We start from the raw sequence: 26,370 nt of genomic DNA, 5'->3' as shown, positions 1-26,370 counted from the left end.
GGAAAGATCCCGTGTCCCGCCGCGACTCCGACGACAGCCTCAACTCCGTACAGAGGGACGGCGCTCCGTACGGACGAGGAGGCCGCGGGCGCCACTCGCGACGCGGCGGCCAGGGAGCCGAGAACGCGTACGCGGTGGCGGTTTCCGCGTCCAGCTGGAAGATTGCCGTCGGGGGCGTGGCGGCGGCGGCGGAGTTCCTCAGGAGATGCGCCACCGAGGGCGAATGCGCGATTCGGTCGACGACGCGAGCGAGTTCGCTGGTGCTCAGCGGGTGATTCGACCCGATTCAACAAACGATTCGATTCTTTCTGTGTATAGTCTATCGCGTGCGCGTGACACGCACGCACCGTAGAGACGCGTTCCGGGCTGCGACCAGCCCGCGCACCTTGTACAAACGATGAGGACAAACGACACTCCGAACGACGAACGACGCTTCGCAACTCTTCACGCTACCACCTTCGCCCCAATCACGCGTTTAACGGCGGGTGCACCAGCACGCACTCCTCCGCGTACGCCTCGCTCTTGCCGTCCGCGGCGACGCCCCGCGTGCCGTCGTGCGTCGGCGGGGCGCACGACCTGGCGCACGTGTACACCGCGATCGACCCAAAGTCCACCGCCGAGTTGAGCTCGCTGTCCACGTCCAGGTGGTTGACAATCGTGGGTAAAACCTGAAACTCGAACCTACGCGGCGACCCGCACCTCGGGCACGGCGGCACCGTCCGCTCGTTTTGTTCCGGCGCGTCCGACACGCTCGGCCACAAGGGCTTGGCGCCCTCGTCGAAGCAGTACCGCAGCACCTGCGTCGGATCCGTGCGCCTCAGCCTCAGGTGAAACTGGGACAAACGCACCTGGTTCTTATCCTGAGCTCGCTCGAGCGATCGCACCTCCGCCTCGCTCACGTCGTCGCCCACGCCCCGGAGCGCCTCCGGCAGCGACTCCCTCGCGCGTCTCACCTGTTCCTTCCACTCGTCGCTGCCCTCCTCCGCCGGGGTCATCGCCGCCGCCACGCGCGCCGCGTTCTCGGCGCCGGCGATGCTCGCGGTGACCTCGTCGTCTTCCAGGAACTCCTCGGGCTCCACGACCAGCTCGCGCTCCGGAAACATCCTCGGCCTGTGCGCGATGGCGCCGCGGAGGGCATCGTCGGACCACCTGTCGTGTCTTAATTCGTACGCCGCGTGTTGCGCGTCCGTGAGCTCCTGAAGCGGGTCCCCCTGCTCGCACGGCTCGTCGGGGTAGAAGGGGTTGATTCTGGGTAGCTGCGATCGAAACGCTCGAACGGCGCCCGGCCTGTGAAGGTCCCCGCCGTGCGGCGAGACGAAGAGGAAGACGGCGCGGTGGAACGCGGTGGGCTCGTCGTCCACCGAGGCGTACACCTGCAGGAGGAAGTCGAGCGGCTCGCGGGTGTAGAGGCACTTGAGCTGCGCGGCGGTGGGCACGTCCACCGGGTCGAGCCACGCGGGTCGGCCGCCCACCTTGGACGGAAAGAACTGCCGCTGGAGCGTCTCCGCGGGGGCGCGCTCGCAGAACCCCAGCGCCCACTCCTGATCGTCGCCGTCGGATTCGTAGTCGTCCTCGGGCTGGTCCGGGACGTCCTCGTCCGTGTCGCCCCCGTCCTCGTCCGAGTCGGCGACAATCTCATCCATCGCGCGGGCGGCGTTCTCGGCATCCCCGGGCAGGCGGTCGACGCCGTGCACCGCGTCGCCGTCGTCGTCCGCCGGCGCGGACATCGCCCGGGGGGCGGCTAGCGGATCCGTGATGCCTCCGAGCGGCGTGCGCGTGAAGCTCAGCGCGCGGGAGGGTGGCCCCGGCGGGTGTGTCGGCGGGGGAAAACCCGCCGCCGCTTCGTGTTTTTTCTCGCGCTCCTTCTGGGGCGATCGATCACAGATTTCGTGCACCGCACGGGTAGGGCACGCACCGCGGGCTGCAGCCGGGCGGGCGCGATGGCCACCCCGCAGGGTAACGACACGGTATACGTCGCGGGCCTACCCGATACCGTCTCCGAGAGGGACATCGCCGCGCACTTCGGCTCCATCGGGCAGCTCAAGCAGGACAAGAAGCGGCGATGCGAGAAGATCTGGCTCTACCGCGATCGCGACACGGGCCTGCCCAAGGGCGACGCGACGGTGTCCTACATGGACCCACACGCGGCGGAGGCGGCGGTGAACTGGTTCAACAACACGCAGTTCATGGGCCGCACGCTATCGGTGTCCCTCGCGGAGCGTAAAGGGGGCGGGGAGAGCCTCAACCTCCCCGCGAGTCACTTCGCCGATCCCCTCGGGCGCAACGCCAACGCCGACAACGCCGCGCACCCGGACCCGACCTCCGCTCCGAACGACGACGACGACGACGCCCACGCCCGGGGAAACGCCGCCCACGCCCCCGGCGCTCCCAAGGAGACGCGCGACGGCGATTGGCCGTGTCCCAATCCCGCGTGCGGCAACGTCAACTTTGCCTTTCGCGGCAGGTGCCACAGATGCGCCGAACCCAGGCCGGGCGGGGGCACAGCTGGCAGCGGCGGGGGCGGCACAGCTGGCGTCGTTCCCCCCGGGAGGAAGCAACCGGTGCCGAAGCAGGGGCGCGACGGGGACTGGCCGTGCCCGAACGCGTCGTGCGGTAACGTCAACTTCGCCTACCGGGGCCAGTGCAACCGGTGCGGCGCCGCGAGGCCGCCCGGCGCCGGCGCCGGCGGAGTCGGTAAAAACGACAAGCCCAACGGGATCTTCGGCCCCGACGACTGGACGTGCTCCAACTGCTTCAACGTGAACTGGGCGCGCCGCGCCAAGTGCAACGAGTGCGGCGCGCCGAAGGAGGGCAAGGCTAAGGAGAAGCGCGAGGGGCGCGGCGGCGGTCACAAGGAGATTGACGACGAGGACGAGAGGCGGGAGACGGAGAGACGACGCAGGGAGAACGAGGAACGGGAGATTTACGACGACTTCGGCAACCTCAAGAAGCAGTTCAGGGCCAGCGCCGCGAACGACAGGGGCAGAGACCGCGACAGAGACAGGGACAGAGACAGGGACAGAGACAGGGACAGAGACAGAGACAGGGACAGGGACAGGGGCAGGGACCATCCGTACCGAAGGGACGACCGGGACCGGGACAGGCGCAGGGACAGGTCCAGGAGCCGCGACCGCGGCCGCGACGGAAGGGATCGCAGCAGGGATCGCGGAGGAGACCGACGCCGCCGGAGCCGGAGCCGGAGCAAGTCGCCGCCGAGGGAGAGTTCAAAGCCCGACCTCAAGACCGACTGGCGCGGTAACCCCATCAAGTCCACCAGGTACTGATCGGGTACCACGGTAGCTAGCTCAGCTAGACGAACCGCGCGATGCGGGTGGGGGCTGGCGAGTGTCGAGCGCTCGTGTTTCGCGGCCGCCTGCACAGTTGAAATATTACACGACCGTATTTTCATCTCGCGATAGCCCTCTCCTCTGTCGTCACAGAAGCAACACACGAGTTCCAACAAATCACGTCCCGGCGGATCCATCCTCCCCTCCCGCCTCTCTCCTCTCGTCGCGACGACGCGCGCCAAAGCAAAGCATACAACGCGCCAACCCTCTCGGTGGCGTTAACCGACTGTTTTACTGTACATTTCAACTCCGAAACCGAAATACGACGTCGGGTCGGCGCGGCACCCCAATCAATAAGCGGCGGTGCCTTACTGGCCGAAGATGTTTCCGTCGCCGTACTGGTTCCTGGCTTTCATCGCCGCCGCCTGCGCCTGCATCCTCTCGTACTCGTACTGCTGGGAGACGGCGTCGTGATTACCGGCTCCGACCTTCGCCGCGCCCACGTCGAACTTGGAGTTTTTCTTGTGGAGCCTCGGGGATCTGTACTGGTTGCCGTGCACGTTCTCGTTCTCGTCGTAGGTGGCGAAGGGAAGCGCGGTGCGCTGGTTGCCTGCGGTGGATGGATGGACGGATGGATTCGAAGCGGGAGGAGTCAGGGGAAACGCGAACGGCGCGAAAGATTGGGCGCGACGACGGCGCGAGAGGGCCAGATCCGTTTCACGCGGCGAACGGACACACACGGTTTGAGGCTCGGCGCGGATGTGGGACGCACCGTGGAAAGCCTTGCGGCCGCTGGGCAGCGTGGGCGGGGAAGGGTCCGCGTCGTAGCCGCCGTAGAGCATGTTCTTGACGCTGTTACCCTCCTGGCTGTGGAAGATGGCCTTCCCAGTCTTGGGAAGCTCACGGCTGCGCGGAACGAGAGCGGCGGGGAGGGGCGGTCAACGAAAATTCAGATTCTCCGCGCCAGATCCGGGAGGGGCGGGGGTCGCGTGGCGGTGGGGTTTCGGGGAGATTCTCTCGTCAGGTCATGGCACTCACTCTTGGCCGATGTTGGCGAGGCTCATGGTGACGCGTCGAAGGATGCGACGGTTGCGGTTCGGAGGGCTCGGGGAGCTCTCGTTTGTGGGTGACTATTCGTGGCCCCAACAGACACTTCCAAGCCGTAGCTGCTATTTCGCGAAGTGTGGTTGACGCTGGGTGGAGAGAAAACAAAGAATTTGAACTGGATTTACGCCCACGTGTTGGGTCCTGTTTGTGATTAAATCTCTATGGTGTTCGTGGTGAGGACGCGGATCGGCTTCAAAATTCTTCGTTTGCGCGCCAACACGCAGCATCGTCGGCGACTCGTCGGTCGATCGCGGTGGCCCTACCCATAGCGAGACTGCGCGCCTCTCGAGGCGAGAGCGGAGGCTACCCGCAGGAGGCGGTCCGTTCCGTAGACAAAGCGCGCGCGCGGTGAAACCTACGCCGCGGTCGACCGACGGGCGGTAGCGCGTCGCGAGGATCTGCGAGGGGCGCCCGCTTCTCCGTTTCAAAGTTTGTGCGTGGCGAGGGCGGCAGCGATGTACGCGCCTCAGGATGTCGGGCTCGTCGCTCGCCCGATCGAGGGTGGGGAAGTCCAGAGCTGTGAGTGTCACTCGCGCCGATCCCACGGGCGATCGCCCCGGACGGCCCCGTCGAACACGTCCGCGCCGTCGCGACCTCGTTTCCCGCCGACAATCCCCCGCCCTAATACAACTTCCCCGATCACTGAACCCTCTCGCTTCCCCCTCCAACCCCGACAGCCGCGGCGGAGCAGATGCAGGACGCCGCGCGTCTGGTGACCAACCTCCAGACCGAGAGCGACGGCGTGGACCTCGTCACGCTGCTCAGGGAGACCCCGCGGGAGGCGTACTCCTTCCAGCAACTAGGGGTGAGTATCCCGCCCGTCGGCGCACCAAATCCACACCGGCCCAACATCGCGATCGAACCATTTTCCGCAGCCCTCCATCCGTCGGTTCACGGACCGCGCACTGACCGTCGTCCCGCCTTTTATTCGTATTTCTTCGCAGTGGCCGTCCGAGATTGCGGCGACGCGCACGAGCGAGCTCCCGGCCGTCGTCTTGGAGCGGTACTCGACGCGCCAGTCTGTGTGCTTCTGCGGCGTCCTGCCCGAGATCAATCGCGCCTGGGCCACCGTGGACAACGCGCTCTTCCTCTGGCGCCTGGACAGGCCCGACGACGTGCCCGTGGAGTACAGCGGCGAGGAGCAGGCCATCGTCGCCGTGGGCCTCGCCAAGCCCAAACAAGGCGTCTTCCTCCGCACCATCGACTACGTCCTCGCGGTGGCTACCACCGTGGAGGTTGTCCTCGTGGGATGCGCATTCGGCGACGGCCGCGAGGGATCGACGTTGGACGACGAGCTCACCCTCCACGCCCTCAACTACAGCTGCACCACGGACGACGTCGTCGCCAAGGACATCGCGAGCACCGACGGCGGACGCATCTTCTTCGCCGGCGACGACGAGGCTCTGTACGAGATTGAATACTCCTCGTCGGACACGTGGCGGCAGCGACGGTGCCGAAAAGTGTGCCACCACAGCGCGCTGCCCCGCATGTTACCCAGCATCCTGCGCCTGAGGGCGCCGGACCCGCTGCGGCAGGTGCTGGTGGACGAGCACAGGTGCGCCTTGTACACGAGATCCGAATCGGGCGTCGTCTCCGTCTTTGACCTCGGCGCCAATTGCGCCGATCCCCCCAGGAAAGTCGCGGAGGTTCGCGACGTCGCCGCGGCTGCGCAGATGGCGCGCGGCGGCGGCGGGCTGTTCAACCAGTACGGGGGATACGGCGGCGGGGGATCGTACGGCGTCGGGGGGGGTTCGTACGGCGGCGGGGGCTACGGGGGTGCCTACGGCGGCGGCGCGCAGGCGCAGAAGGATGGCCAGTCGCAAGCGCAGAAGGGCCGCAGACTGGCGCACATATCCGTCGTGTCCCCGTCCGAGTCCAGCGTCGTCACCTTGGTCGCGGTGTGCGCGGACGGACGGCGCGTGTACTTCACCACGCTCCCGGCGGAGGGCTCTCGGGCGCTCGGCTACGGCGGATCTTCTTACGGCTCTCAAAACGGGTCGGGGACCCGCCGCGGCGGCGGTGTCAAGGAGCACCGCTCGGTTCCCGCCGCGTGCCGCCTCGCCGTGGTCCAGTCCCGCGAGCCGCTGCCGCAGGGAAGCGCGCAGCGCGGCATGAGCAGCGCCCAGGCGCTGCGCGCCACCACCACCGTTCGCCCGCTCGAGGTTGAGGCGGCGTTTTACCGGGACGGGCTCATGCTCCTGTGCGACGCCGCGGACCGGGACGAGGACGCGAGGCTCTTCATGGCGTCGCGGGACCTCGCGCTACCGCCGCACCTGCAGATGGACGCGCACCCGATCGGCCAGGTTGGTGGTTCCCCGGCGCCTTCCATCCACGGAGGCCTTCACTCGCCGTCGGCGCGCAGGGACGGGGGACTCGGTTCGGATCTCGACCGCGGTAACCCCTACGGCTCCCCGCTCAACATCGGGAGGGGGGGGGGCAACGGGGGGGTCCCACAGGGCGGCGGTACCCACGGCTTGATGGCATCCCCGGGTTCGATGGCGTCCGGCGGCGCGTACCAGGGCGTGGGCGCGGGTGCGCAGAGCGCGTCGGCGATTCGATCGCTTCGCGAAATCGTCACCCCGCAGCCGCTCCAGGGCCGAGCCGCCAGCGCCGTGGGGTCCGTCGGCGAGGTTCCCCCGCCGCTGGGCGTTCTTCGGGACCTGGACCCGCCGTACCCGCCGGGGGCGCCGAGGGAGCTGTCGTCCCGCCCGGCCCCTCTTCGAAGCGAACTCGCGACGCAACACGTCGCTCCCCGGCGCAAATTCGTCGTGGTGACCAACGCCGGCGTCGTCACCGTGGAAAAGTCGAGGCCCCTGGACGCGTTGGCCAAGATTCTCGCCAGCGACGTGCACGAGTCCCTCGTGCACTTCTTCAAGTCGTACGGCCAGGCGGAGGCTGCGACGATGTGCCTCGCCGTCGCCGTCGGCGCGCTCGGCTCCGGGGCTTCGGATCTTGATCGCCAGCAGCATCAGGCGGGTCATCATAACGGCGGCACCCCCGGCGGCACCCCGGGAGGGAGGGTCGAGTTTGGCGGTTCCCCACGCGTGCCCCCGTCCGTCCTCGGCACCCCGCAGGGTGCCTTTGGCGGCGGCGCGGGCGCGGGCGTCGACGGCTACGGCGGCTCTCTCTTTCACGGCGCCGGGCTCGCCGATCGCGCCAGGCGGGCGCTCGAGGACCCGAGGCTCACCGGCGAGCCGCGCGTCGACGAGGACCTCAACGGGTTCGGCGTGGACGCCGCGGGCGGCGGCGGACAGTTCGACATGGGCCGCGCCATCGTCCAGCCGCAGTTGCACTACAGCGGCGTCCATCGAGCGCTGTACACGTACGCGGCGAGGCTGCTGGCGCCCACGTGGGAGCGCCCTCTGTGGGTCGCCGTGACACACCCGAACAAGAACGACTCGTCAGGAGGTGTGCGCGGGATGGGCAAGAACGGCGGCAAGAACGGCGTCGCCCCGAACCAACCCCCGGGCAAGGGTTTAGGGTTAGGGTTAGGACCGAACCAACCCCCGTTGCGCGACGCGGTGGTCGCCGGCGCGGCGGACGGCGGCGGCGTCGCGGGCGCTGCCGCCGCAGCCGCGGGCTGGCTCGGCGGGATCCTCCGCCCCGACCCGACCGCCGCCGCGCCCGTCGCGTGCACGATCCCGGCGGACGTCCTCGCCAGCCTGGAGCGCCGACTGGCGCCGCTCGAAGAGTTTCTCTCGAGGCGACGACCTCGAGTTGCTCCGTCGGAAAGGTCGAGGAGAGCTCAAAACGGTAGCCACCTCCTGGGACCGCCCGCGAGGCAACGGCGTCGAATCGACGGACCCGCCGGCGCGCTGCGGGCCGAGGAACGGTCCATCGCCGCCCTCCGCGGCCTCGTCCGCCGCGCTCGCGAAGCCGCCGCGCTCCTCCGTTGCCTCCACGAGGAGGACTTTGAACGCGACGTCGGCGCGTGGCTCGGTGTGGAGATTCGTCAACACATGTGCGGGCTCACGCTCCGGTCGTTCGTGAGCACCCCCGAGGGCGCCGCCACGGCGTCCAGGCTCGTCGAGGCGCTCATGGCGCGACGGACCCGCGCGGATTCGTCCTCGTTGGATGCGCTCGCGACTAAACTGCAGGCGGCGGCGCCGCTCTTCTTCGACGGCGACGCGAGGACGTTTTACCGGGCGCGCGAGTTGCTACAAGGCGCGAGGGACGCGAGGGACGCGAGGGACTTTCGCGCGTGCGCGGAGACGACGGCGGCGTCGCTGGAGATGCTCCTCGGCGTGCCCCTCGCGGGTGATCCCACCGCGGTTATGGCGGAGCTCGCCGACCTTCGGTGCTTTCACGGCCTCGCCGCGCTGCCGCTCGCGGCGGCGGCGGCGGCGGCGGACGCGGCGGCGGCGGGCGACGGCGTGGGAAGCCTCGGCGCGATGGACGCCGGGGGACCCGTCAACGCGTCGCCCAGAACCTTTGGCGCGACGAATTCGGGGGTACATTCGGGCGCACTCGATGGAAGCCTCGGAAATATTATGCGCAACGGGGCGAATGGCGCGACGGATCCGGAGGAGTGCTTCGAGTACGTCTGCGTGGCGATTCGCGCGCTGGCGACGGGCGTCGCCGATCCCGGCTCGCCCCCCGGCTCACTCGGCGCGGTGTGCGCGTCCCTCCCGCCGGATGAACGCGCGAGCGGACTCGCCGCCTTGCTCAAGAGGTGCGCGCAGGCGTCCTCCCCGGCGGCGGCGTCGGCAGCCGCCGCAGCCGTCAAAGCCGCAGCCGCCAACGCCGCGGCAGCCGCGGCCGCAGCCGCCGCGGCGTCCCCGCAAGCCCGGCAAACCCACGGGGCGCTCATCGCGCCGTCGCCGTCCGTAGCCGCCGTCGCCGCCGCCACCCCCGCGGAGGTTGCCGGCGCATCAGCCGCGGGTGACGGCGCCTTCATCCGCCGCGTGTACGCCGAGCTCGTCGCGTTGGGCCGCGACGAGGACCTCCTGGAGCTCCCCGCCGGTCCCCTCGAGCAGCACCTCGCCGAGCGCGGTGCCTTTGAGACTGCGAGGCAGGGCGGAGCGCTCACGCGGGACGAGTCGCGGCACCTGGAGCTCCTCGCGAGGCTGTACGCCAGGCGGGAGCGGCACGGACTCGCGGCGCAGGTGTTTTTCGCCCTCGCCGAACGCGTCGCCGGCGCGGACTGCGCCGTGTCCCTCGACGAGCGCGCGGCGCTGCTGGACCTCGCGCTTCGACACGCCAAATCGCCGGGGGCGCACGCCGAGCTCGCCGGCGGAGCCGCCGATGCCCAGGTGGAGACGCTCGAGGGTAAGATTAAGGTTCTCGAGTTTCAGCGAAGGCTGCACGCGACGTTTTCGGAGCGCGCGAGGCGTGGCGGCGCGGACGCCGATCGCGACGCGCGACTCGCCGCCGAGCTCGAGCGCGAGCTCCGCCCGCTGTCGGACATGTACAACGACTTCGCCAAGCCGTGCGACATGCACGATGTGTGCCTCGAGATGCTCCACTTTTCCCGGTACCGCGACGCCGACGGCGCCGTGGCTCGCGGCTTGTGGGACGCGCTCTTGTCATCCGCGGCTTCGTCCGTGCGTGTTTCATCGCCGCAGGATGATCGCGCCGCGCTCTTCGCCGCGTGCAACGCCGCCAGGGCGCTCGGCCCGAAGCTCTTCCCCAGCGACGTCGCGTTCCCGGTGGCGCACGTGGCGCTGAAGCTCGAGCTGATGGCGGGCGGGCTGTGGGGCGGCGTTAACGCGGCGGTGGTTGGGAGCGAAGACGTCGGCGCCGTCGCCGACGCGATGCTCGCGGCGACGGGAGATTCACCCGAGGCGATACACGCGGCGTACGACAGCCTGCTCGCCACCCCCGCGTCTCGAGCGCAGCACGGGTCAATACGGCTGGTGCAATCCGAGCAGCTTCAGACGCCCGCGCTGCGGCTGCGGCTGCTTCGAAGCGCCCTCCGGGTGCTGCGCAGGTGGGACGAGAAGATTCGTTCCGACGCCGGGCTGGCGGGCGGCTTCGGAGGCGGCGGGGCGGGGAACGGAGCGGCGAACGGGGGTGGGTTCGGCGCTTTTGGCGCGGGTCAAGGCGCGCACGTTCGCGCCGCGCTCGGAGACGTGTGCGTAGGGTACGCCGGGGAGGCTCGTCGGCTGCTGCAGGTGCCGACGAGCGCGCAGGGCGCGGCGGAGGCGCTCGCCGAGGAGTTTGACGCGCTCGGGAAGAGGCTCATCGGGTGAGTGGTGTCGGATGGAGGAGGGAGTTTCGACGCCGCCGCGACTTCACGGTTTGAAACACTTATGGCGGCGCTTTGGTAAAATCTTAAACTTGGCGCGTGATGACGTCGGGATTGAATGGTTGATTCGGGACGTGTCTACGTCGTGCCTTTTCGCCTCGCGCGTGTCTGCGTCGGTGGCGGTGTTATCGTTGCGGTGGAGTCGAGCGATTTCTCTTGCACTCCTTGCACGAAGAGCGTACACGATCGTGCTCGCAGATTGAGCCCCCGCCGCACTCCTTGCACTTGGAGCGCTCACGAGCGTGCACGCAGATCGATGCCCCGCCGCATTCCTTGCAGTAAGAGCGCACACGGCCGTGCTGGCAGATTTGAGACCCACCGCACTCCTTGCAGTAAAAGCGTATACGAGCGTGCTCACAGATTGATCCCCCGCCGCACTCCTTGCACACTGAGCGGCGACGGCCGTGCACGCAGATTCCACCCCCGCCGCACTCCTTGCATTTAGAGCGCTCACGAGCGTGCACGCAGATTGCAGACCCACCGCACTCCTTGCAATGAGAGCGCTGACGGCCGTGCTCGCAGACTTGAGACCCGCCACACTCCTTGCAAAAACGGCGCCACTTCCCGTGGGGACAACCGCTGCACACCTTGCAGTTCGACCGAGGCTTCACCCCGTGGTCGCATGGCCCCTTCGTGCGAGGGGCTCTCTTCCGCTTCACGCCCTTCTTCGTCGCATCCTTCTGCTCCTCTTCGCTCTCCGATCTCTCCATCTCGGCGACGCTGGCGTACAGCCGGTCGAGGTTGGGTCGCCAAATCGTCGACATCTTCCCCGCGAGATCCTCCGTCTTTTCGTCTTCCCCATGGTCGTCCGCGGGAGGTTCGACGTTGACGGCGGGGGGGTTGTGGTGGTCGTCGTCGGGCTCTTCCTTGACGACGATGGGGACCCCGCTCAAGAAGGGTGGGTGCCAGATGGTGTTCATGGCGCACGGCGATACGAGTTATGACGTCCTGGTGGTCGAGCGTTCCGAGAAAACTGACAGCGACTGGTGACTGGGCAGCTGGGCACCCGAGCCCGCCCCTCAGATTTCTCTCCCAGCCCGCTTATCCTCCTCGACGTCACCATCCGGTGACCCACTTCGCGCGCGAGCGTACCTCCCCGCACCCCCAGGGCGAGGAGATCGAGAGGGCCCTTCCGCACTCTTTCGCACTCTTTCGCGCTCGAGATGTTCGCGCTCGCCGCGTCTCCCGCCGCCGCGCGCGTCCAGCCCCGCGCGTCGATCGATCAGCGACGGATCGTCCCCTCGACGATTTCGATCCGCGGGTCCTTGCCCCGCGCCAACCGCGCCGCCTCGCTCCGCGCGCCGCGCGCCGCCGAGCGGGACCCGACGCAACCCGAGACCCCGCCGCCGGCGCCGCCGCCCCCTTCGCCCCCCGAGGACCCGGCGTCCGGCGGCAAGGCACTCGCGGGCGCGGGATTCGCCCTCGGCGTGGCGCTCTTCGCGGCCACGTCCCTCGGCGGCGCCCCGACGCTCGCGTCGCTCGAACGCGACGCCATCCCGCTCGACGCCGCGCTCGCGAACGGCCGGCCCACCGTCGTGGAGTTCTACGCGGACTGGTGCGAGGTGTGCAAGGAGTCAGCGCCAAACGTGTACGACGTGGAGCGAGAATTCGGCGAGCGCGTCAACTTTGTCATGCTCAACATCGACAACACGAAGTGGGGCGGAGAGATGGACCAGTACGGCGTGGACGGCATCCCGCACATCGTGTTCCTGGACAAGCGCGGGAAGAGCGAGGGGCAGGTGGTGGGACGGTTCCCCAAGCAGGCGCTCAGGGCGAACGTGCAGGCGCTGAGCGTGGGGGAGACGAAGCTGCCCTTCGCCAAGCTCGAGGACGGCGACGCGACGCCGGTGCAGAGCTCGGGCATCGCGGATGCGCCGGGAAGCGCGGTGGACGATCCGAGGGGCGGCGCGGTGTCGTCGGCGGACCCGCGGTTCCACGGGTGATTGGTCCGTGATGGAAGACCCGGACGGCGCGTACCCGGGACTATCCGAGACGCGAGACGAGAGACGCCTTCGCAGACTACCTTTGTCGTGTACTCATAGAAATAAAAGTTAAAAAAACGAGCGAGACGGACGCGTTCCAAGAACGTCATCGCCGGGCCAGCGCGGTGCTCTCGCCGCCGCTCGTCGACTCCGCCGCCCCGTCGCCGTCCCCGTCCCCGTCCCCGTCTCCGTCCCGCTCCCCCTCCCTGACGTGCACGAACACGCTCCCCTTGTTCCCCACGCTGATCCTCATCTCGTCGTCGAGGAAGGTTTGCTCGACCCACCCGGCGCCGCGACCGGGCTTCGGCGTCATCTCCATCGTCTTGACTACGTTGCCGAAGAGCGCGATGTCGATCGTGGAGATGCTCACCTCGGTGCGCTCGTCCGACACGGCCCTGATCGGCGCGCGGGCGGAGACGGTCATTGGCCCGAGCTCGATGTAGTTCTCCAGCCCGTCCGCGGTGAGGATCTGCAGATTTTTGGTGGACCACTTGGCGAATGCCCTCTGGAACGGGTTGCTGCTGGACGCCTGCCGGCTCCACGCGAGCTGCCAGCTGCCGAGCAGCTTCTCGCTCCGCGCGGGCGCCGGCGTCGGGTTGAGACCCGCGAGCTCCTTCAAAGCGAGCTCCACTCCGTCGTCGTCTCCTCGTTCGATGCAACCCAAGAGGTTCTGCTTAGCGCCGAAGAGGACCTCCGCGCTGCCGCCCTTGAAGACGCGGACGCTCGCGGAGGTGGACTCCCCGGAGGCGGTGCATCGCGCGAGGCGGGCGTGGCGGCGCGCGCGGGGCGGCGCGCGCGCGAGAAGGGGCGCGGGGGAGGCGAGCGCGGGCATGCCGGCGTCGTCGAGATGTGGATAAAACTGATCCGGGAGCTTTTCGGCCACGTGGTCGACGGCAGCGAGGGGAAATTTTCACGCGACGATCGGTCGTCTTCCTCCCGACCCGCTCCTACTACGACCCGGCACGACTTCGCGACCACCCCGTCGCCGCGTCTCGCGTGACGCCGCGTCATCAACCCCACTAAAAGTTGCCCTAATCTCACCAAGCGTCCGGGTCCAGCCCCAGCGCGACGCACGCCCCTCGCATGTCCTCCGGCGCGCGCGCCTCAAACGTCATCTCCTCATTCGTCTCGGGATGCCTCAGCGTGAGCCTCGCCGCGTGCAGCGCCTGCCTCCCCAGCCACCTCGGTCCGCCCCAAACATCCGCGTCAACCCCCGGCGGCAGAATCGCGCTCGTGGACGCGTCCGCGCACGGCGACGCGCCGTCCCACCGGATGTGCGGGCCGTACAGGGGGTCCGAGAGGATCGGGAGATCCGCGTGAGCCATGTGAACCCGAATCTGGTGCGTCCGACCGGTGTGTAGCCTCACCCTCGCCAGCACAGCCGTCAGGCTTTGCATCACGTCGCCGTCGTCGTTCACGTCGATCGGCACGCGCGAGGACGAGACGATCCGGACGTCCGTGCGCGCGGGTTTCGGCGCGTCGGGGTCGCCGCCTGATCCGTTTCTTTTCGGAATCCGTTCGGGTGTCGGCGGCGGGCGGTGGACGGCGCGAGCCTCGGGGATGGACGCGTGAGGTCCCACGTGCGCGTCCACCGTGAACTCCACCCCGATGAACTCTGCCGCGGTTGTTTGTTCGTTTCCAGAAGCTTCCGGTGGCTTCCAGTCGGCTTTGACGACGCATCCGGTGACTCCGGGGGGCGCCGCGCCGACGCCGATCGCCAAATACTCCTTCACGGCTCGGCGTTCCCCGGCGTCGCCCCGGAACTGCCGCGCGAACCCGTCCACCAGTTCCGGCCGCTTGACGAGCACGCACACGCCGCTGGTGTCCATGTCCAGCCTGTGAACCACGTGCGGGACGTGCGCGTGTCCGTCGCCAGCCGCGTCCCCGTCCAACCGGTCATCGTCTCGACCTGACCGGCGGACGTGCCCGATGGCCCGCGAGAGCAGCGAGTTACCCTCGAACCTGTGCACGGGGTGGAACCGTAGGCCCGGGGGTTTGTTCACCACCAGCACGTCGTCGTCCTCGTGGATCACGTCGAGCGGCGTGGGGTCCGCGACGAGGGGCACGGCTCTCGACGCGCGCCGCAGCGTCGATCGAACTCGATCGGGCGACACCCCCAGCGCTATCGCCACTTCCTCGCGCGTCCGACCGTCCCGGAAGCTCAGCCGCCTGGCGTCCTCGAGCAGCGTCGCCTCGTGCGCCTCCACCGCGTCCACGGCGGCGGCGACGTCGCGCCACTGATCCTTCGCGACGGCGGACACCGCGTCCGGGGCGCACTTGCGCAGGTGCTCGCGGAATTGATCCGGGTGGGAAGCCTTGACGAGTTGGCGGCACGCGGGGCAGGTCACCGTGGGCCCCCCTCTGCGCGACGCCTTTCGCTTCTTCTCGCCCACCGCCGTCGTGTCGTCTCCGTCGCGGTGCGCATCGTCGCCGGTGGCTCCGCTCCCCCCGGCGGCGGTCGAATGCATCGCGAACTTGCGCGAGGGCGTGAACCTCGGGACCCATCCCGCGCGCTTGAGCTCGGCGAGGCGCGCGGTGGCGACGCGCATGCGTTCCGCGCCCGCGCCCGAGGACTTGAGCGCGCGGACGATGGCGAGCTGCTCGTCGTAGGTATCGCCGCGCGCGTCGTCCCCGCCCCCGGGGAGAGGGGAGGACGACGGCGAGGACGCGGCCATGAAGAGGGTTCGCGCCCCGACCCGAGGGTGCCGACGGGGATGCGCCCAGACAGACCCCGGGGGATTCGCCGCGGGCACCCTGCGCGACGGGCGCGGGGCGCGCGGGTTGGCGGCTCGCGGACGCGGCGCGAGCAGGCGGAGCAGGCGTGACGCGGCGGCGAGCAGCGACATGCGACTCCCGCGGGCCCGCCTGTCCAGCCGAAGTGATGAACGCGTTCCACGTCGGGCGCCGTTAAAAGTTCGTGGGCCGTGTTATCCGAAATCGTCGTCGGGCGCCCCCGGGCCATAACCATCCGGCGACATGATCCCGGCGACCCGCCCGGCGCCGACCCCGACGCGCGCGCTCGACACGCGCGCGCATCGATCCGAACGCGCGCCGTCGCGCCGCCGCCTCGTCCGCGCCGTCGCCGCGGCTCGATCCGACCGCGAAGCCGACGAAAGTCCCAAACTCGATCGTCCATGCGCATCATCGCGTCGGGACGTGCTGGTGCGAGGGTTCACCTCCGCGCTGATCCTCCCGCGTTCGCGCGCCGCGCTCGCCGACGACCTCTTCTGCGGGTACTACTCCCAGAACTCCGCCGTCGTGCCGCAGTGGGCGCGCGAGACCCCGTGGAGCGAGGGCTACGTCGACACGTCAGCCGCGGTGGGACTCGAGGGTGCCAAGACATTCGTGCGGATCCTCGGCGATCAGAAAAAGGCGGAGAGCGCGGGACTGACGCCGGTGCTGTGCCTGCACGGGGGACCGGGCCTGGGGTTCAAGTACATGGACGGCCTCGAGGTTCTCGCGTCGGAGAAGCGGGAGGTGGCGTCCTACGACCAGATTGGCTGCGCGCGGTCGCCGTACGCACCCACAAAAAAAAACCAAAACCAAAACCAAATCCAAACAGCCGCCGCCGCGCTTTCTCCGCCCCCCGGGACGTACACGCCGGCGCTCTTCGGGCGCGAGCTGACGGAGGTTCGAAGGGCGACCGGGCTGGGACGGGTGCACGTCGTGGCGCACGGCTGGGGCGGGATGCTCGCGCTGGACCACATCCTCGGAGGCAACGGCGTAGACGGAGGAGCGGCGATCGGGGGTTCATCGCCGTCCATGTCCATCGCGTCGCTCACCCTCGTGTCGGTTCCCCCGTCGTACGCCCGGTTGATCGCGGACAGGCGCGAGGCTCTCGCGCGAATGCCCGGCGAGTACGCGCAGGTGCTCCTCGACGGCGACGAGGGCGGCGCGGGGGGCGGTAACCTGTCGGACGCCGGTCGGAAACTGTACGCCATCGCGTTGGACGAGTGGACGCGTTTATTCGTCAGCAAGAGAGCCGCGGGCGCGTGCTACCGGGGGTTAAAGACGGCCGGCGCGGGCGGTGGGTTCGGCGCGAGGGCGAACGACCCGCCGGACGCGGTCGGCGTCGTCAGCGCGCGCGCGGTGGCGCGCGACATGACCGGCGGGTGCCTGTTCAACGAAGCCGGAGCGCTGAGCGGATGGGACGCCGACGACGGCGGTCGGCTGGCGATGCTCGCCGCGGCGGTTCCGGGCGGGGTGCGGTTCGTGCGGGGTACAGACGACGCGCTGAGCGATGAAGGCGCGAGGGAGGTGTACGACGCGGTGGCCAGGGTGGAGATGAAGCCGACGAACGTCACGTTCGAGTCGTTCCCGGACTCGGGATCGTGCGTCCACCTGGACAAGTCGGCGGACTTTCTGGAGAGCACCGCCGCGTACGTCGCCGCGAGAGACGCGTGAGGAGAGACGGAACGAGGGGCGTCACGCGTGTGATGACTGTTAGGGCTCGGGGCCTTTTGTGAACTGAGAGTGGTGACAATAACTTAAACAAAACCGAAAACCAAACCGAGATTGCTCCACTCACGCGCCGCCAAAGTCGTTGCCGTACTCGGGCTTGTTGTCAAAATCCGAGCCCCGCGCCACGTACGCCTCCCTCCGCCGCGCGAGCTCCCGCAGCGTGAACGACACCACCATCCGCTGCAGCGTCAGGCACGCCACCGTGATCGAGTTACCCGGAAGGTGTTCGTCGCGCTCCCAAGGTAAATCCCCCGGGGGCGTGTTGCCCGCGGGTTTGATCATCGCCCCCGTAAGCCCGGCGCCCGCGCCCGACGGATCCCCGGCCATTCCCCCGTCGTCCTCGTCCATCGACAGCTGCGACGCCACCTGCGCTCGCAGCTCGGCTCGGTCCATCTCCATCCACGCCTTGACGCTGCTTCGCATGCCCGCGACGGTGCGACGAGCGTTTGCGTCGACGTTACCACCCCCTTTACTTCGAAACTCGCCGGGCGCCGGCGCCCACGCGTACCCGTCGGGGTCGAATCCGTTCCGGCACTCGTCAGCGTCTTGCTCGCACGCGTCTTGCTCCGCGACGACGTACGCGGTGGTGACGAAGAGGGAGAAGAACCTGGTGGCGTCCGCGGCTGATCCGAACATGCCCCTCCGGCTACCCTCGACGTCGAATTCCTCCGGGGCGAGGGACGCGGTGACGTCCCTCGCGGGGATCCCCGCGACGTACCCGTCCACGACCGCCGCGGCGAACGCGCGCAGACCCACGGGGTGCGAGGTGAGCGCGGACACGTACGCGGTGAGCGCCCTCGCGGCGACGTTTCTCGCTCGCGTTCGACGCACGCGGCACCACTCCAGCGCGAGTTGCGGCGCGGTTTGGGGGTCCAAAATCCCCGAGCTGTACTCGTCGTCGTCTTCGTCGTCAGCCTCGATCGAGTTGGAGTCGTCGATGGAGTTGTTGACGTACTCGACGACGTCTTCGCCCGCCGCCTCCCGCTTCATTCGTTCCAACTCTTCCTCCGCCTCGGCGAGCAACTCGGCGTCTTCCTCGTCCTGCTCCGTCTGACTCACAACCTCAGTGACCGGTCGCAGCCCGCGTTCGATGAACACCATCTCGCGCAGCAAAAGCGTGAGCCTGCAGTTGACGCGCATGAGCACCACCGCGGGCGATTCCGTCGCCGCGGCGGCGCGCGCGGGGTTCGGCGGGCCGCCGCCGATGCCAGTCTGCGACACGGGCCTGTCGTTGTTCCTGCCCAGCTGCGGGCGCCCGCTCTGGCTCGGATTGCCGTCCGCGGGCTCCAGCTCGAACTCGCCCTGGCCCTGGTACGCGCTCAGCGCCATCATTCGCTCCATCTCCATGCGTTTCAGGGTGAAACCCTGGTCGGAGCGCTGGTGCGTGGCGCGTATGTACGCGAGTAAGCCGCGAGCTTCGCGATCTTCCTCGGGATCAATGCCGGGACCCATCGGGCACCACCCCTCGCCCCCGCCCGGCGACGTCCACGCGAGCTCGTACAGGGTCATCATCGCCATGCCGATGTTGGACAGGAAGGCGTCCTGCTCGGACATGCCCATGCGGTTCTCCGTGGAGAGCCCGAGGAGGGAGATGTCCATGCGAAGGGTCGGGATGGAGACCCCGCGCTCGTACGCGTCGGTGGCGACGAGCGCAAACTCCTGCGCGGCGAAGCGCGATCCGCGGCGGGTGGCGAGGAAGGCGACGTGGAGGCGGCGGAGGATATCCTCGGTCTCGGACGAGCGCAGCATGTCGTCGCCCGCACCGCCCGCGGAGGACGGCGCCGCCCCGGCGGCGAGCGCCCGCCGACGCGATCGCGCCGTGATTTTCATCTTCGACGCGCGACGATTGTCTCGTTGATGAATCGGGGTTGGGGAGGTTTTCGCGCGCGGGTCGCGTCGCGGCGCCGCGCGCGGGTGCGCGAGCGCGCGGATCGTCGTCGACGTCGCGGTCATGTGGGTCGCGTGCGGGAGACTTAACCCCTGACCCGTGAACGCCGGAGCGCTCTCGAAGTGTGTCCGAGGGTGGTGAATTGCCATCTTGGAAATATCTTCGCTCGCTGAAATATCTGCCACTGGTTGCCCAGTGTGTTGCCGAGCCGTCTAAAATTAAATATCCGCGGCCGTTTCTCTCGGCAGTTACCAAAGCGAGCCCCGCGAATGCTCCGGGAACCCGCGATCGCCCCGCTCACCCTCGCGCGCCACCCACGCGCGAGATGACGCACACCGGCCCTCCCCCGTCCGGACCCTGATGCTCCGCCCCGCCCGACACGTACACCCTGCAGTCGCCCACCGCCGCCGCCACGACGCCCCCAACCGCGGCTCTGGCGTGCCTCGTCGCGTGAATGTCCGAGTCCGACAGCATCGTCGTCCGACGTCCACGCACGGACGCCGCCGGGTCCGCCTTGACGATCGCCGTGACGATCGTATTCGTCCCGCGCGAACCGCGGGCGGCATCGACGCAACGCGTCACCCCGGCGAGGTCGATGGCGTCGTCCATGCGACCGCGCGCCATTCGAAACTTTGAGCGAGGGGTCTTCGACGAGGGCTCGCGTCTTCGCGTCAGCATCATCAGTATCTCGCAGTGCATCAGCTCCACCCCGGCGGAGGACGACACGTGGTCCGAGAAAACCGAGTAATCCTCGCATGTTTTCGCGTACACCGCGTCGTCGACCCTGGCGTCGTCTGGTGCCGAATATCGGCCGAGGGCGCTTTCAACCGCGACCATGGCGCCGAGGGAGGAGGCGCCGCGACTGAGCGCCATGGACTCGTAGCAGTCGGTGGTGGCGCACGTCTCTCCTCGAGCGGCAGCCTCCGCGATGCGCTCGGGGGTGAGCAGCGGGCACTTAATCTGCACGAACATGTCATCCCAATTCGGAGCGTTCCCGCCGTAGCCGAGGTATTCTTCGATGGCTCGCCTGGTCGCTCGCGCCATGACCGGCGTGCCCACCTCCTCCGGCTTGAAGTCTCTGGTCCGGGTCACGTGAAGCTCGAACGCCGCGTCGTCGTCGTCGTCGTCGTCGTGATTTTCATCCGCGTCCGCTTCGTCCCACGAATTGGCGAAGACGATGAAGTGGGGACACAGGACGCCTGCGGGGCGGGGAAAGCGACCGGTTCCCTTTAGCGTGCCGGTGCAAAAGAGGCGTCGGTGCTGGCGGCTACTCACCCTCGGTGCCGCCGCTCATGATGATGGCTGGATCGGCAGTGAAACTGCTTTGTCGATTGCGTTCGTCGTCGTTCGCAGTCGCGCCCATCCTTCGGCTACGCACTCTGCCGAGCGCAGCCTGGATGGCGCTGGTGGCGTAACCTCGCGTGAAGTCATTCACGCACCCGTTTCCTTCGGTTTTCCCGAGCACGCACAGGATGTCCGCCAGTGGGTTAGCGTCCATCCATCGCTCCAGGGGTCCGGTGTCGCCTGGATGCGCGGTATCGACCACCGCGACCACCGCGACGGGCTTGTCGAGCACCATGCCGCAACGAACGAGCGCCAGGGCGCGCGCGACCTTTGGCACCCGCAGAGACGCGAATCCACGTTCACTGGACGCGCTTTCTGTGCTGAGAGTTCGATAAATCTAGAAATCTATTCCCCGTTCTCCTTCCCAGCCTCGTCCGCGCGTTCACGCGACGCCACGGGGCTCCTCCCGTCGAACCAATACCTCCACGACAACGTCCCCGCTCTGCCCAGCTGCAACGCCGCCATGGCGCGCCAAACCCCTTGGAGCGCGGTCGCGGACACAACCTCCGCGGCGGCCCCCTGCGCCACGCCGGTTTCCGCTCCGACACCAACCGCTCCCAGCATCACAATCGCGGGCGCCGCCGACGCCGCCATCGCCATCGCGAGGTAATCGAAATCGGCCGCGCCCTGCAACACCCCGTCCCCGACGAACACCGCCGCGTTCAGGGGCTGAAGCGACGCGACGAGCGCCAGAGGGCCGCGGGTGCTCTCTATGAGCGACGGGTCTTCGGTGAAGACGCCGGGTAGCGCGGGACCCGCCGCGTAGATGCCGACTCCGACCGCGGTACCCGTCGCGAGCGCCCATCGCAGGCATCGATCCGCGGCTTGCCTCGCACTCACCATGTCGCCCGCCCCCAGAGAAGAGGCGACCAGGCTCTGCGCCGCCACCGCCAACGCGTCCAGCGCGAACAGCGTGACCCACCACACCTGAACGCAAATCTGGTGCGGCGCCGCCGCGCCCGCGCCAGCGGCTTCCGCGGTGGCCCTGAGAAGAACCGCCTGTAAGATGAGCGTGCGGACGAGTTGCGAGGCTGACCCGGCGGCGAGGGGTTTCAACGCGCCGAACCACCCCGCGATGGATGAGCCGGGAGATCCAATGAGGTTGTCAGTCGCCCCGGTGTCGTTCGTTCGACCCTTCAAAGTTCCCGAAATTTCCGTCGTCGACTGTGACTGTGACTGGTCCCGTCGCCGCGTCTCCCCGTCCATCCCCGGAAGCAACCCCTCGTCGACGAGCATCTTCCAGAACACCACCGCGGCGATCCACTCCGCGGTCGTGGTCGCCGCCGCCGCGCCCGCCACCCCAAACGCGGGCACGGGCCCAAAGCCGAAGATCAACACCGGGTCCATCACCAAGTTGACCGCGTTCGCCGCGCCGGACACGAGCAGCGGGGTCTTGGTGTCCAGTAAACCCCTGTACGCCCCGACCGCGACGGTCCCGATCAACGCCGCCGGCGCCGATAACGCACGCACGCGAAGGTACGCCTCCGCCTGACGTAACATGTTCCCGCCGTCCACTCCGCTGTTAGCGACGCCCGACGATACCCCGTCTGCGCCGGACCACCGCAAAACCGAATCGGCGCCGAGCTCCAGCCCGACGCACGCGAAGATCCCGAGCGCCACCGCCAAGGTCATCGCGCCCCGCACGGTCTCCGCCGCCTCGGCGCGCGTCGTCGTCGTCGTGTTTGTCGTCGTGTTTGTCGTCGTCGTGCCGGCGTCGTCGAGAGCCGTGGCTTCCGCCTCTGCGGCGGCGATTTGCGACGCGACGAGCGGGCCGGTGACCTCTGCGAGAAAGTTGAACAGCTTGAAGGAAAAGTTAAACACCGCGGTGGCGACCGCGAGGCCTCCCAGGGCCTCGGCGGCGCCTTCGCCTCGGATCCGGCCCACGAACGCGGTGTCCACCACGCCCAGCACGGGGTCGAGTAAGAGCGAGGCGACGGCGGGGAGCGCCAGCGCGAAAATCGCCGCGTCCAACGACCCCTCATCACTCTCGCGCGCGCCATCGTCGTCTTTCGCCCGTGACGTGGACACCGCTTCGCCGTCGGTGTCACCGGACGCCCTCGTGCGATGGAACCGGCGCGCGCTGGGTCGTCGTGATCGGTGGGGATTCGACGTGGCCCGGCGCGATGCCGCGGAGCCACCGAGGCTTCGCTGGTTCAAGCGCCCGGGTCTCGATGGAGCATGGCACGCGTGCGTGTGGCCGACGAGCGAACGTCGAGTGCCCGGTCCAGACGGGACGTCGACCCATCTCGCGGCGGAGACGCGCGCGCATCGGCCGCGGCTGCGACGCTCTCGCGGCCCGGGCGTGATACGCGCCGCGGTCAGCGGCGCGCGCGATACCGCCGCGCACCGCATGCCAGCGCACACCGAGAGCGCCAGCCGATATGAGGAGGAAGGACACGATCGTAAAAACTCGGGGGTTGGATAAATGCCAAACCCCTCTATTAGCACACGTCGTCGACAACTAACCGGCGGCGGCCTCTGTCTCATCATCGCCGCTCGACAAACACGACCACCGAGTGCGGCGGCACCGTCGGCGCCCCCCCAACGCACGTCGCCGACGCCAGGTACTCGTCCGGGCACACCATTCCCTGCAGCGGGTGTGTCTCGAGGGAGCACCCGTAAATGTCCAAACCGAGCTGCTCATCCTTCACCGTCACCGCGTGGCCCGTCACGTTGACGCAGACCAACACCTTCTGGAACCTCTCGCAGAGCTGTTCGGGGTGGCCTCCCGGCGCGTCCCTGACCATCATCGCGATCACCCCGGGTTCCTGCGTTGGACCGACGTTGTAGAACGTGACCCTTCGATCGACGTCGGCGGCGGTTCTGAGCCGAAACAGCGGCGACGACCTTCGAATTGCCAGGCACTCGCGCATGTGAGCGTCCGACCTCGAAATCTCGTCCACCCCGGGCCTCAGCGACAAATCCCCGAGCAGGTGGCCGATGTACCCGTACCGATCGCCGTTCTTGTCGCGTCCGGGGAGCCCGATGCCGAAATTGTGCGTCTCGCCGGTGTAGTCCAGCCTGTTGAACCAGTCGCCGCTGTTGTACGAATCCCGGTCGAGGGACTTGGATCGGAGAATCTCGTCGCCGGCGTGGAAGAACGGGACCCCCTGCGAGAACGCGACGACGGCGACGGCGATGCGGTTGAGCCTGCACCGCACGGCGAGGGGAACGTCCGGCGCGCTTCGCAGCATGATGCCGTCGAACAAGGTCTCGTTGTCGTGCGCGCTCACGTAGTTGACCGTCTCGCGAGGCTCAGCCGCGTACCCGACGTTGCTCCCCACCCACGCGGCATCCTTGCCCGGGGTGCTGAACCCCTTGCGGTTCACGAACCGGTACTCCTTTAGGTTTCCGGCCATGGCCGCGATGACCTTCTCGCAGTCCTCCATGACCCTGTTCCTCTGGTTATCCGCCGTGCCCTGGTCGATGAACCCGTTGGGGGCGAAATATAACCCGGTGAGGACGCCTTGGACGCGCGGATCGCCAAAGGGTGAGCCGCCCATGATGCCCTCGCGGAGCCTGTCGTTGAAGGACCCGACGCCGGTCCCCGCCAAGTTCAGCTGGCTCGCGTTCTTTCCCACGCGATTGCGTTCCACCTCGGCGTAATCCCAACCCTCGCCGTACAGGTAGATGCTCCGCCCGTCGACGCCCTCCTTTTCCACCGTGAGCGCCGCGAGCGCGTCCCTCGCCCTTAAAATGGTCCTCAGCATGATGTGGCCCATCAGGTCGAACCTGAACCCGTCGATCTTGTAATCCACGGCCCAGTGCACCAGGTCGTCGACGATCAGACGCTCCATCATGCTGTTCTCCGAAGCGGTGTTGTTGCAGCACGTGGAGTTTTCATAGAATCCGTCCAAGTTTCGCCTGTGGTAATACCCGGGGACGCACTTATCGAGCACCGACCTGCCGTCGTGCGGACCCGCGCTCAGCGTGTGATTGTACACCACGTCGCACACGGTTCGCAGGCCCATCTTAGCCAAACCCGCCACCATGGCGCGATACTCGACGATCCTCGCGCCGCCGTCCGGATCCGTGGCGTAAGATCCCTCGGGGACTCCGTAGTGCACCGGATCGTATCCCCAGTTGAACGCGTCGTCGTTGGCGATGGACGATATCGCCGCCTGCTGCTCGTCGGAGTTGGACGGAAGGGACGCGAGCCACCCGTGGTCGACGTTTGCCTGGTTTTCGACTCGTTCCGGAACCGACCCGAAATCGTACGACGGCAGGAGGTGCACGTGCGTCAGACCCGCCTTGGCGAGCTTTTCCAGGTGCCTCACCGGCGTGGTTCCCTCGCACGTGAACGCGACGTACTTGCCCCGCGCATGCGCGGGCGTGGACTCGTCCAGGGCGGAAAAGTCCCTGACGTGAAGCTCGTAGATGGCCATGTCCGTGGGCTCGAACACGTCGCCGCCCCCCGGCGGTTTCGGCTTGCGAAGCGAGTCCCACCCCGCGGGTTTGAGCTCCGGCGCGTTACGCACGTCGCACACGTGCGTGCGCTCGCCGTCCGCGCTGAGCGACCGCGAGTACGGATCGGTGACGACGCTCGTGACGATCGAACCGAGGCCCCCGTCCGGCGCGCCGCCGCCCCACGGGTGATACGTCTCGATCTCGTACCGATAATACCCGCCCACCCACTCGGCTCCCACCGACGCGCGCCACACGCCGTCGCGCTCGCCCTCCCGCATCTCCACCCGAACGCATTCATCGTCGCCCCCTCTCGGCCCGCGGTGCAACAGGAGCGTCACGCGCCTCGCGTTGGGCGCCCACAGCGAAACCCGGACATTTCCGGCTGCGCCGTCGACGACGCATCCGAGTTCGCCCTCGTACCCGCCAAAGACGTCGTCGAGCGCGCCGTGCGACTGCACCGACGTGGCGTCACGGAGCCGCCCGTCCGCGTCGTGCGCCGTCACCGCCAGCTGACACTTCAGCATCCACGCCACGTCACCGGGTGCCACGTCACCGGGGATTCGCATCACCGCGTACCCGGCGTCCCTCACGTGAGGGTACTTATCGCCAGCTCGCTTCGTCGCGGGCGAGTAGCTCCACCCCGCGGCGACGTGTTCGAGCGTCACGTATCGCGTCTCCGAGTGCTCGTGCACGGACCACACGCCGTTGTCGCCGACGTGCAGGCCCGCGTCGGCCGAGGCGACGAGTTCCACCCTGACGCCGTCGTCGGTCGCGACGGCGAACGGCACCGCGACGAGGTCCGACGCGATCCAATGCGCCCTCGCTTTCGCCAGGTTCACGTCGCCCGTGGGCAGGGACGAGATCTCGGGTTCCGTCGTGAACACGCGCGCGTTTCCCGACACCACGTACACGGCGCGGCCCGGGCCTAGGGAGTCGACGTCCAAGGACTCGACCCGGGCGTCTGACTCGTCTCCCCGGTGCACGATGAAGGAGAGCTTTCTCGCGTCCGGGGCGAGGATCACCTCGTACGTCGCCCAATCCCCCCCCTTCCCCGGGGTGACCGCGCTCGTGCTCAGCGGGGCGTGCCAGTCCGTCTCGTTCGCGACGTCCTCCCAGACGTGCAGGCCGAACGACGGGGCCTCGCCGTCGCGTCGGTAGTAGTGGACCAGCACGCGCTCACCCGAGACGGGCGCCGCGGCTGTGGCGTCCGCCGCGGCGTAACGCGCGACGACGGACGAGGCGCGCGCGGCGGCGGCGGCGTGCTGGTGCGCGATGCGCGCGCTGCGACGGGAGATCCGGTGCGACGCGTGCGAGACGTGGAGGTGCGCGGCGGCGGGGTGGTCGTGCCGCGGCGCACCGCCGAGGCCCGCGGAGGTGCCGGATGAGCCCGATCGCGAACCCCCGGGGTGATGGCCGCCTCTGGACCCGTGGTGATTCGCGCCGGACGATCGCGCGCCCGCGGGAGCCGCGGGACGCGTGCTCGCGGTGGGGATGAACACCGCGGGGGGCATCGTCGTCGCGGTGTCGACGGAAGGTCGCGCGCGCGGGGGCTTCTGGAGGCGATGTTGGTTTGCCAGGAAAAACAACGGAAAAATAACTCGTGGTCGCTGGTTTGCCAGGTTGGCACCAGTCTCGGGCGCGAGGGTT

General features: G+C 68.4%; 13 protein-coding genes across 13 annotated transcripts; 4 read left to right on the top strand and 9 right to left on the bottom strand.

The window, feature by feature from the left end:
• Positions 1-467: 467 nt before the first annotated feature.
• On the bottom strand, positions 468-1,727 carry MICPUN_59848 (predicted protein; the record flags this gene model as incomplete). The annotated part of the gene is made up of 1 exon (XM_002503440.1): positions 468-1,727. The coding sequence occupies one exon, from the start codon at positions 1,725-1,727 to the stop codon at positions 468-470; it is 1,260 nt and encodes a 419-aa protein (XP_002503486.1).
• A 213-nt stretch (positions 1,728-1,940) lies between these two features.
• On the top strand, positions 1,941-3,284 carry MICPUN_59847 (predicted protein; the record flags this gene model as incomplete). The annotated part of the gene is made up of 1 exon (XM_002503792.1): positions 1,941-3,284. One exon carries the CDS (start codon positions 1,941-1,943, stop codon positions 3,282-3,284), a length of 1,344 nt encoding a protein of 447 aa, XP_002503838.1.
• Positions 3,285-3,655: 371 nt separating this feature from the next.
• MICPUN_59846 (predicted protein) lies at positions 3,656-4,351 on the bottom strand (the record flags this gene model as incomplete). Its single annotated transcript, XM_002503439.1, has 3 exons — positions 3,656-3,897; positions 4,060-4,193; positions 4,326-4,351. 3 exons carry the CDS (start codon positions 4,349-4,351, stop codon positions 3,656-3,658), a joined length of 402 nt encoding a protein of 133 aa, XP_002503485.1.
• Positions 4,352-4,849: 498 nt separating this feature from the next.
• MICPUN_59845 (predicted protein) lies at positions 4,850-10,585 on the top strand (the record flags this gene model as incomplete). The annotated part of the gene is made up of 3 exons (XM_002503791.1): positions 4,850-4,913; positions 5,072-5,199; positions 5,339-10,585. 3 exons carry the CDS (start codon positions 4,850-4,852, stop codon positions 10,583-10,585), a joined length of 5,439 nt encoding a protein of 1,812 aa, XP_002503837.1.
• Positions 10,586-10,766: 181 nt separating this feature from the next.
• MICPUN_101342 (predicted protein) lies at positions 10,767-11,351 on the bottom strand (the record flags this gene model as incomplete). The annotated part of the gene is made up of 1 exon (XM_002503438.1): positions 10,767-11,351. One exon carries the CDS (start codon positions 11,349-11,351, stop codon positions 10,767-10,769), a length of 585 nt encoding a protein of 194 aa, XP_002503484.1.
• A 453-nt stretch (positions 11,352-11,804) lies between these two features.
• MICPUN_59843 (predicted protein) lies at positions 11,805-12,584 on the top strand (the record flags this gene model as incomplete). The annotated part of the gene is made up of 1 exon (XM_002503790.1): positions 11,805-12,584. One exon carries the CDS (start codon positions 11,805-11,807, stop codon positions 12,582-12,584), a length of 780 nt encoding a protein of 259 aa, XP_002503836.1.
• A 145-nt stretch (positions 12,585-12,729) lies between these two features.
• On the bottom strand, positions 12,730-13,455 carry MICPUN_50886 (predicted protein; the record flags this gene model as incomplete). The annotated part of the gene is made up of 1 exon (XM_002503437.1): positions 12,730-13,455. One exon carries the CDS (start codon positions 13,453-13,455, stop codon positions 12,730-12,732), a length of 726 nt encoding a protein of 241 aa, XP_002503483.1.
• A 205-nt stretch (positions 13,456-13,660) lies between these two features.
• On the bottom strand, positions 13,661-15,298 carry MICPUN_50885 (predicted protein; the record flags this gene model as incomplete). The annotated part of the gene is made up of 1 exon (XM_002503436.1): positions 13,661-15,298. One exon carries the CDS (start codon positions 15,296-15,298, stop codon positions 13,661-13,663), a length of 1,638 nt encoding a protein of 545 aa, XP_002503482.1.
• Positions 15,299-15,599: 301 nt separating this feature from the next.
• MICPUN_59840 (predicted protein) lies at positions 15,600-17,027 on the top strand (the record flags this gene model as incomplete). Its single annotated transcript, XM_002503789.1, has 1 exon — positions 15,600-17,027. The coding sequence occupies one exon, from the start codon at positions 15,600-15,602 to the stop codon at positions 17,025-17,027; it is 1,428 nt and encodes a 475-aa protein (XP_002503835.1).
• Positions 17,028-17,085: 58 nt separating this feature from the next.
• MICPUN_50884 (predicted protein) lies at positions 17,086-18,469 on the bottom strand. The gene has a single exon (XM_002503435.1). The coding sequence runs from the start codon at positions 18,429-18,431 to the stop codon at positions 17,148-17,150; it is 1,284 nt and encodes a 427-aa protein (XP_002503481.1). The 5' UTR covers positions 18,432-18,469; the 3' UTR covers positions 17,086-17,147.
• An 800-nt stretch (positions 18,470-19,269) lies between these two features.
• MICPUN_59838 (predicted protein) lies at positions 19,270-20,551 on the bottom strand (the record flags this gene model as incomplete). Its single annotated transcript, XM_002503434.1, has 2 exons — positions 19,270-20,171; positions 20,248-20,551. 2 exons carry the CDS (start codon positions 20,549-20,551, stop codon positions 19,270-19,272), a joined length of 1,206 nt encoding a protein of 401 aa, XP_002503480.1.
• Positions 20,552-20,661: 110 nt separating this feature from the next.
• On the bottom strand, positions 20,662-22,668 carry MICPUN_59837 (Multidrug/Oligosaccharidyl-lipid/Polysaccharide flippase; the record flags this gene model as incomplete). Its single annotated transcript, XM_002503433.1, has 1 exon — positions 20,662-22,668. The coding sequence occupies one exon, from the start codon at positions 22,666-22,668 to the stop codon at positions 20,662-20,664; it is 2,007 nt and encodes a 668-aa protein (XP_002503479.1).
• Positions 22,669-22,799: 131 nt separating this feature from the next.
• Positions 22,800-25,247, bottom strand: PUL1 (glycoside hydrolase family 13 protein; the record flags this gene model as incomplete). The annotated part of the gene is made up of 1 exon (XM_002503432.1): positions 22,800-25,247. One exon carries the CDS (start codon positions 25,245-25,247, stop codon positions 22,803-22,805), a length of 2,445 nt encoding a protein of 814 aa, XP_002503478.1. The 3' UTR covers positions 22,800-22,802.
• Positions 25,248-26,370: the final 1,123 nt, after the last annotated feature.

This window comes from Micromonas commoda, chromosome 7, assembly GCF_000090985.2.
Source record: "Micromonas commoda chromosome 7, complete sequence".
NCBI lineage: Eukaryota > Viridiplantae > Chlorophyta > Mamiellophyceae > Mamiellales > Mamiellaceae > Micromonas > Micromonas commoda.
This window is presented reverse-complemented; position numbering and strand designations above follow the sequence as displayed.

What these genes read in the sequence shown, in the direction of transcription:
- MICPUN_50884 (XM_002503435.1), bottom strand. Translation starts at nt 18,431, where the DNA reads ATGGAGATGGAGCGAATGATGGCGCTGAGCGCGTACCAGGGCCAGGGC.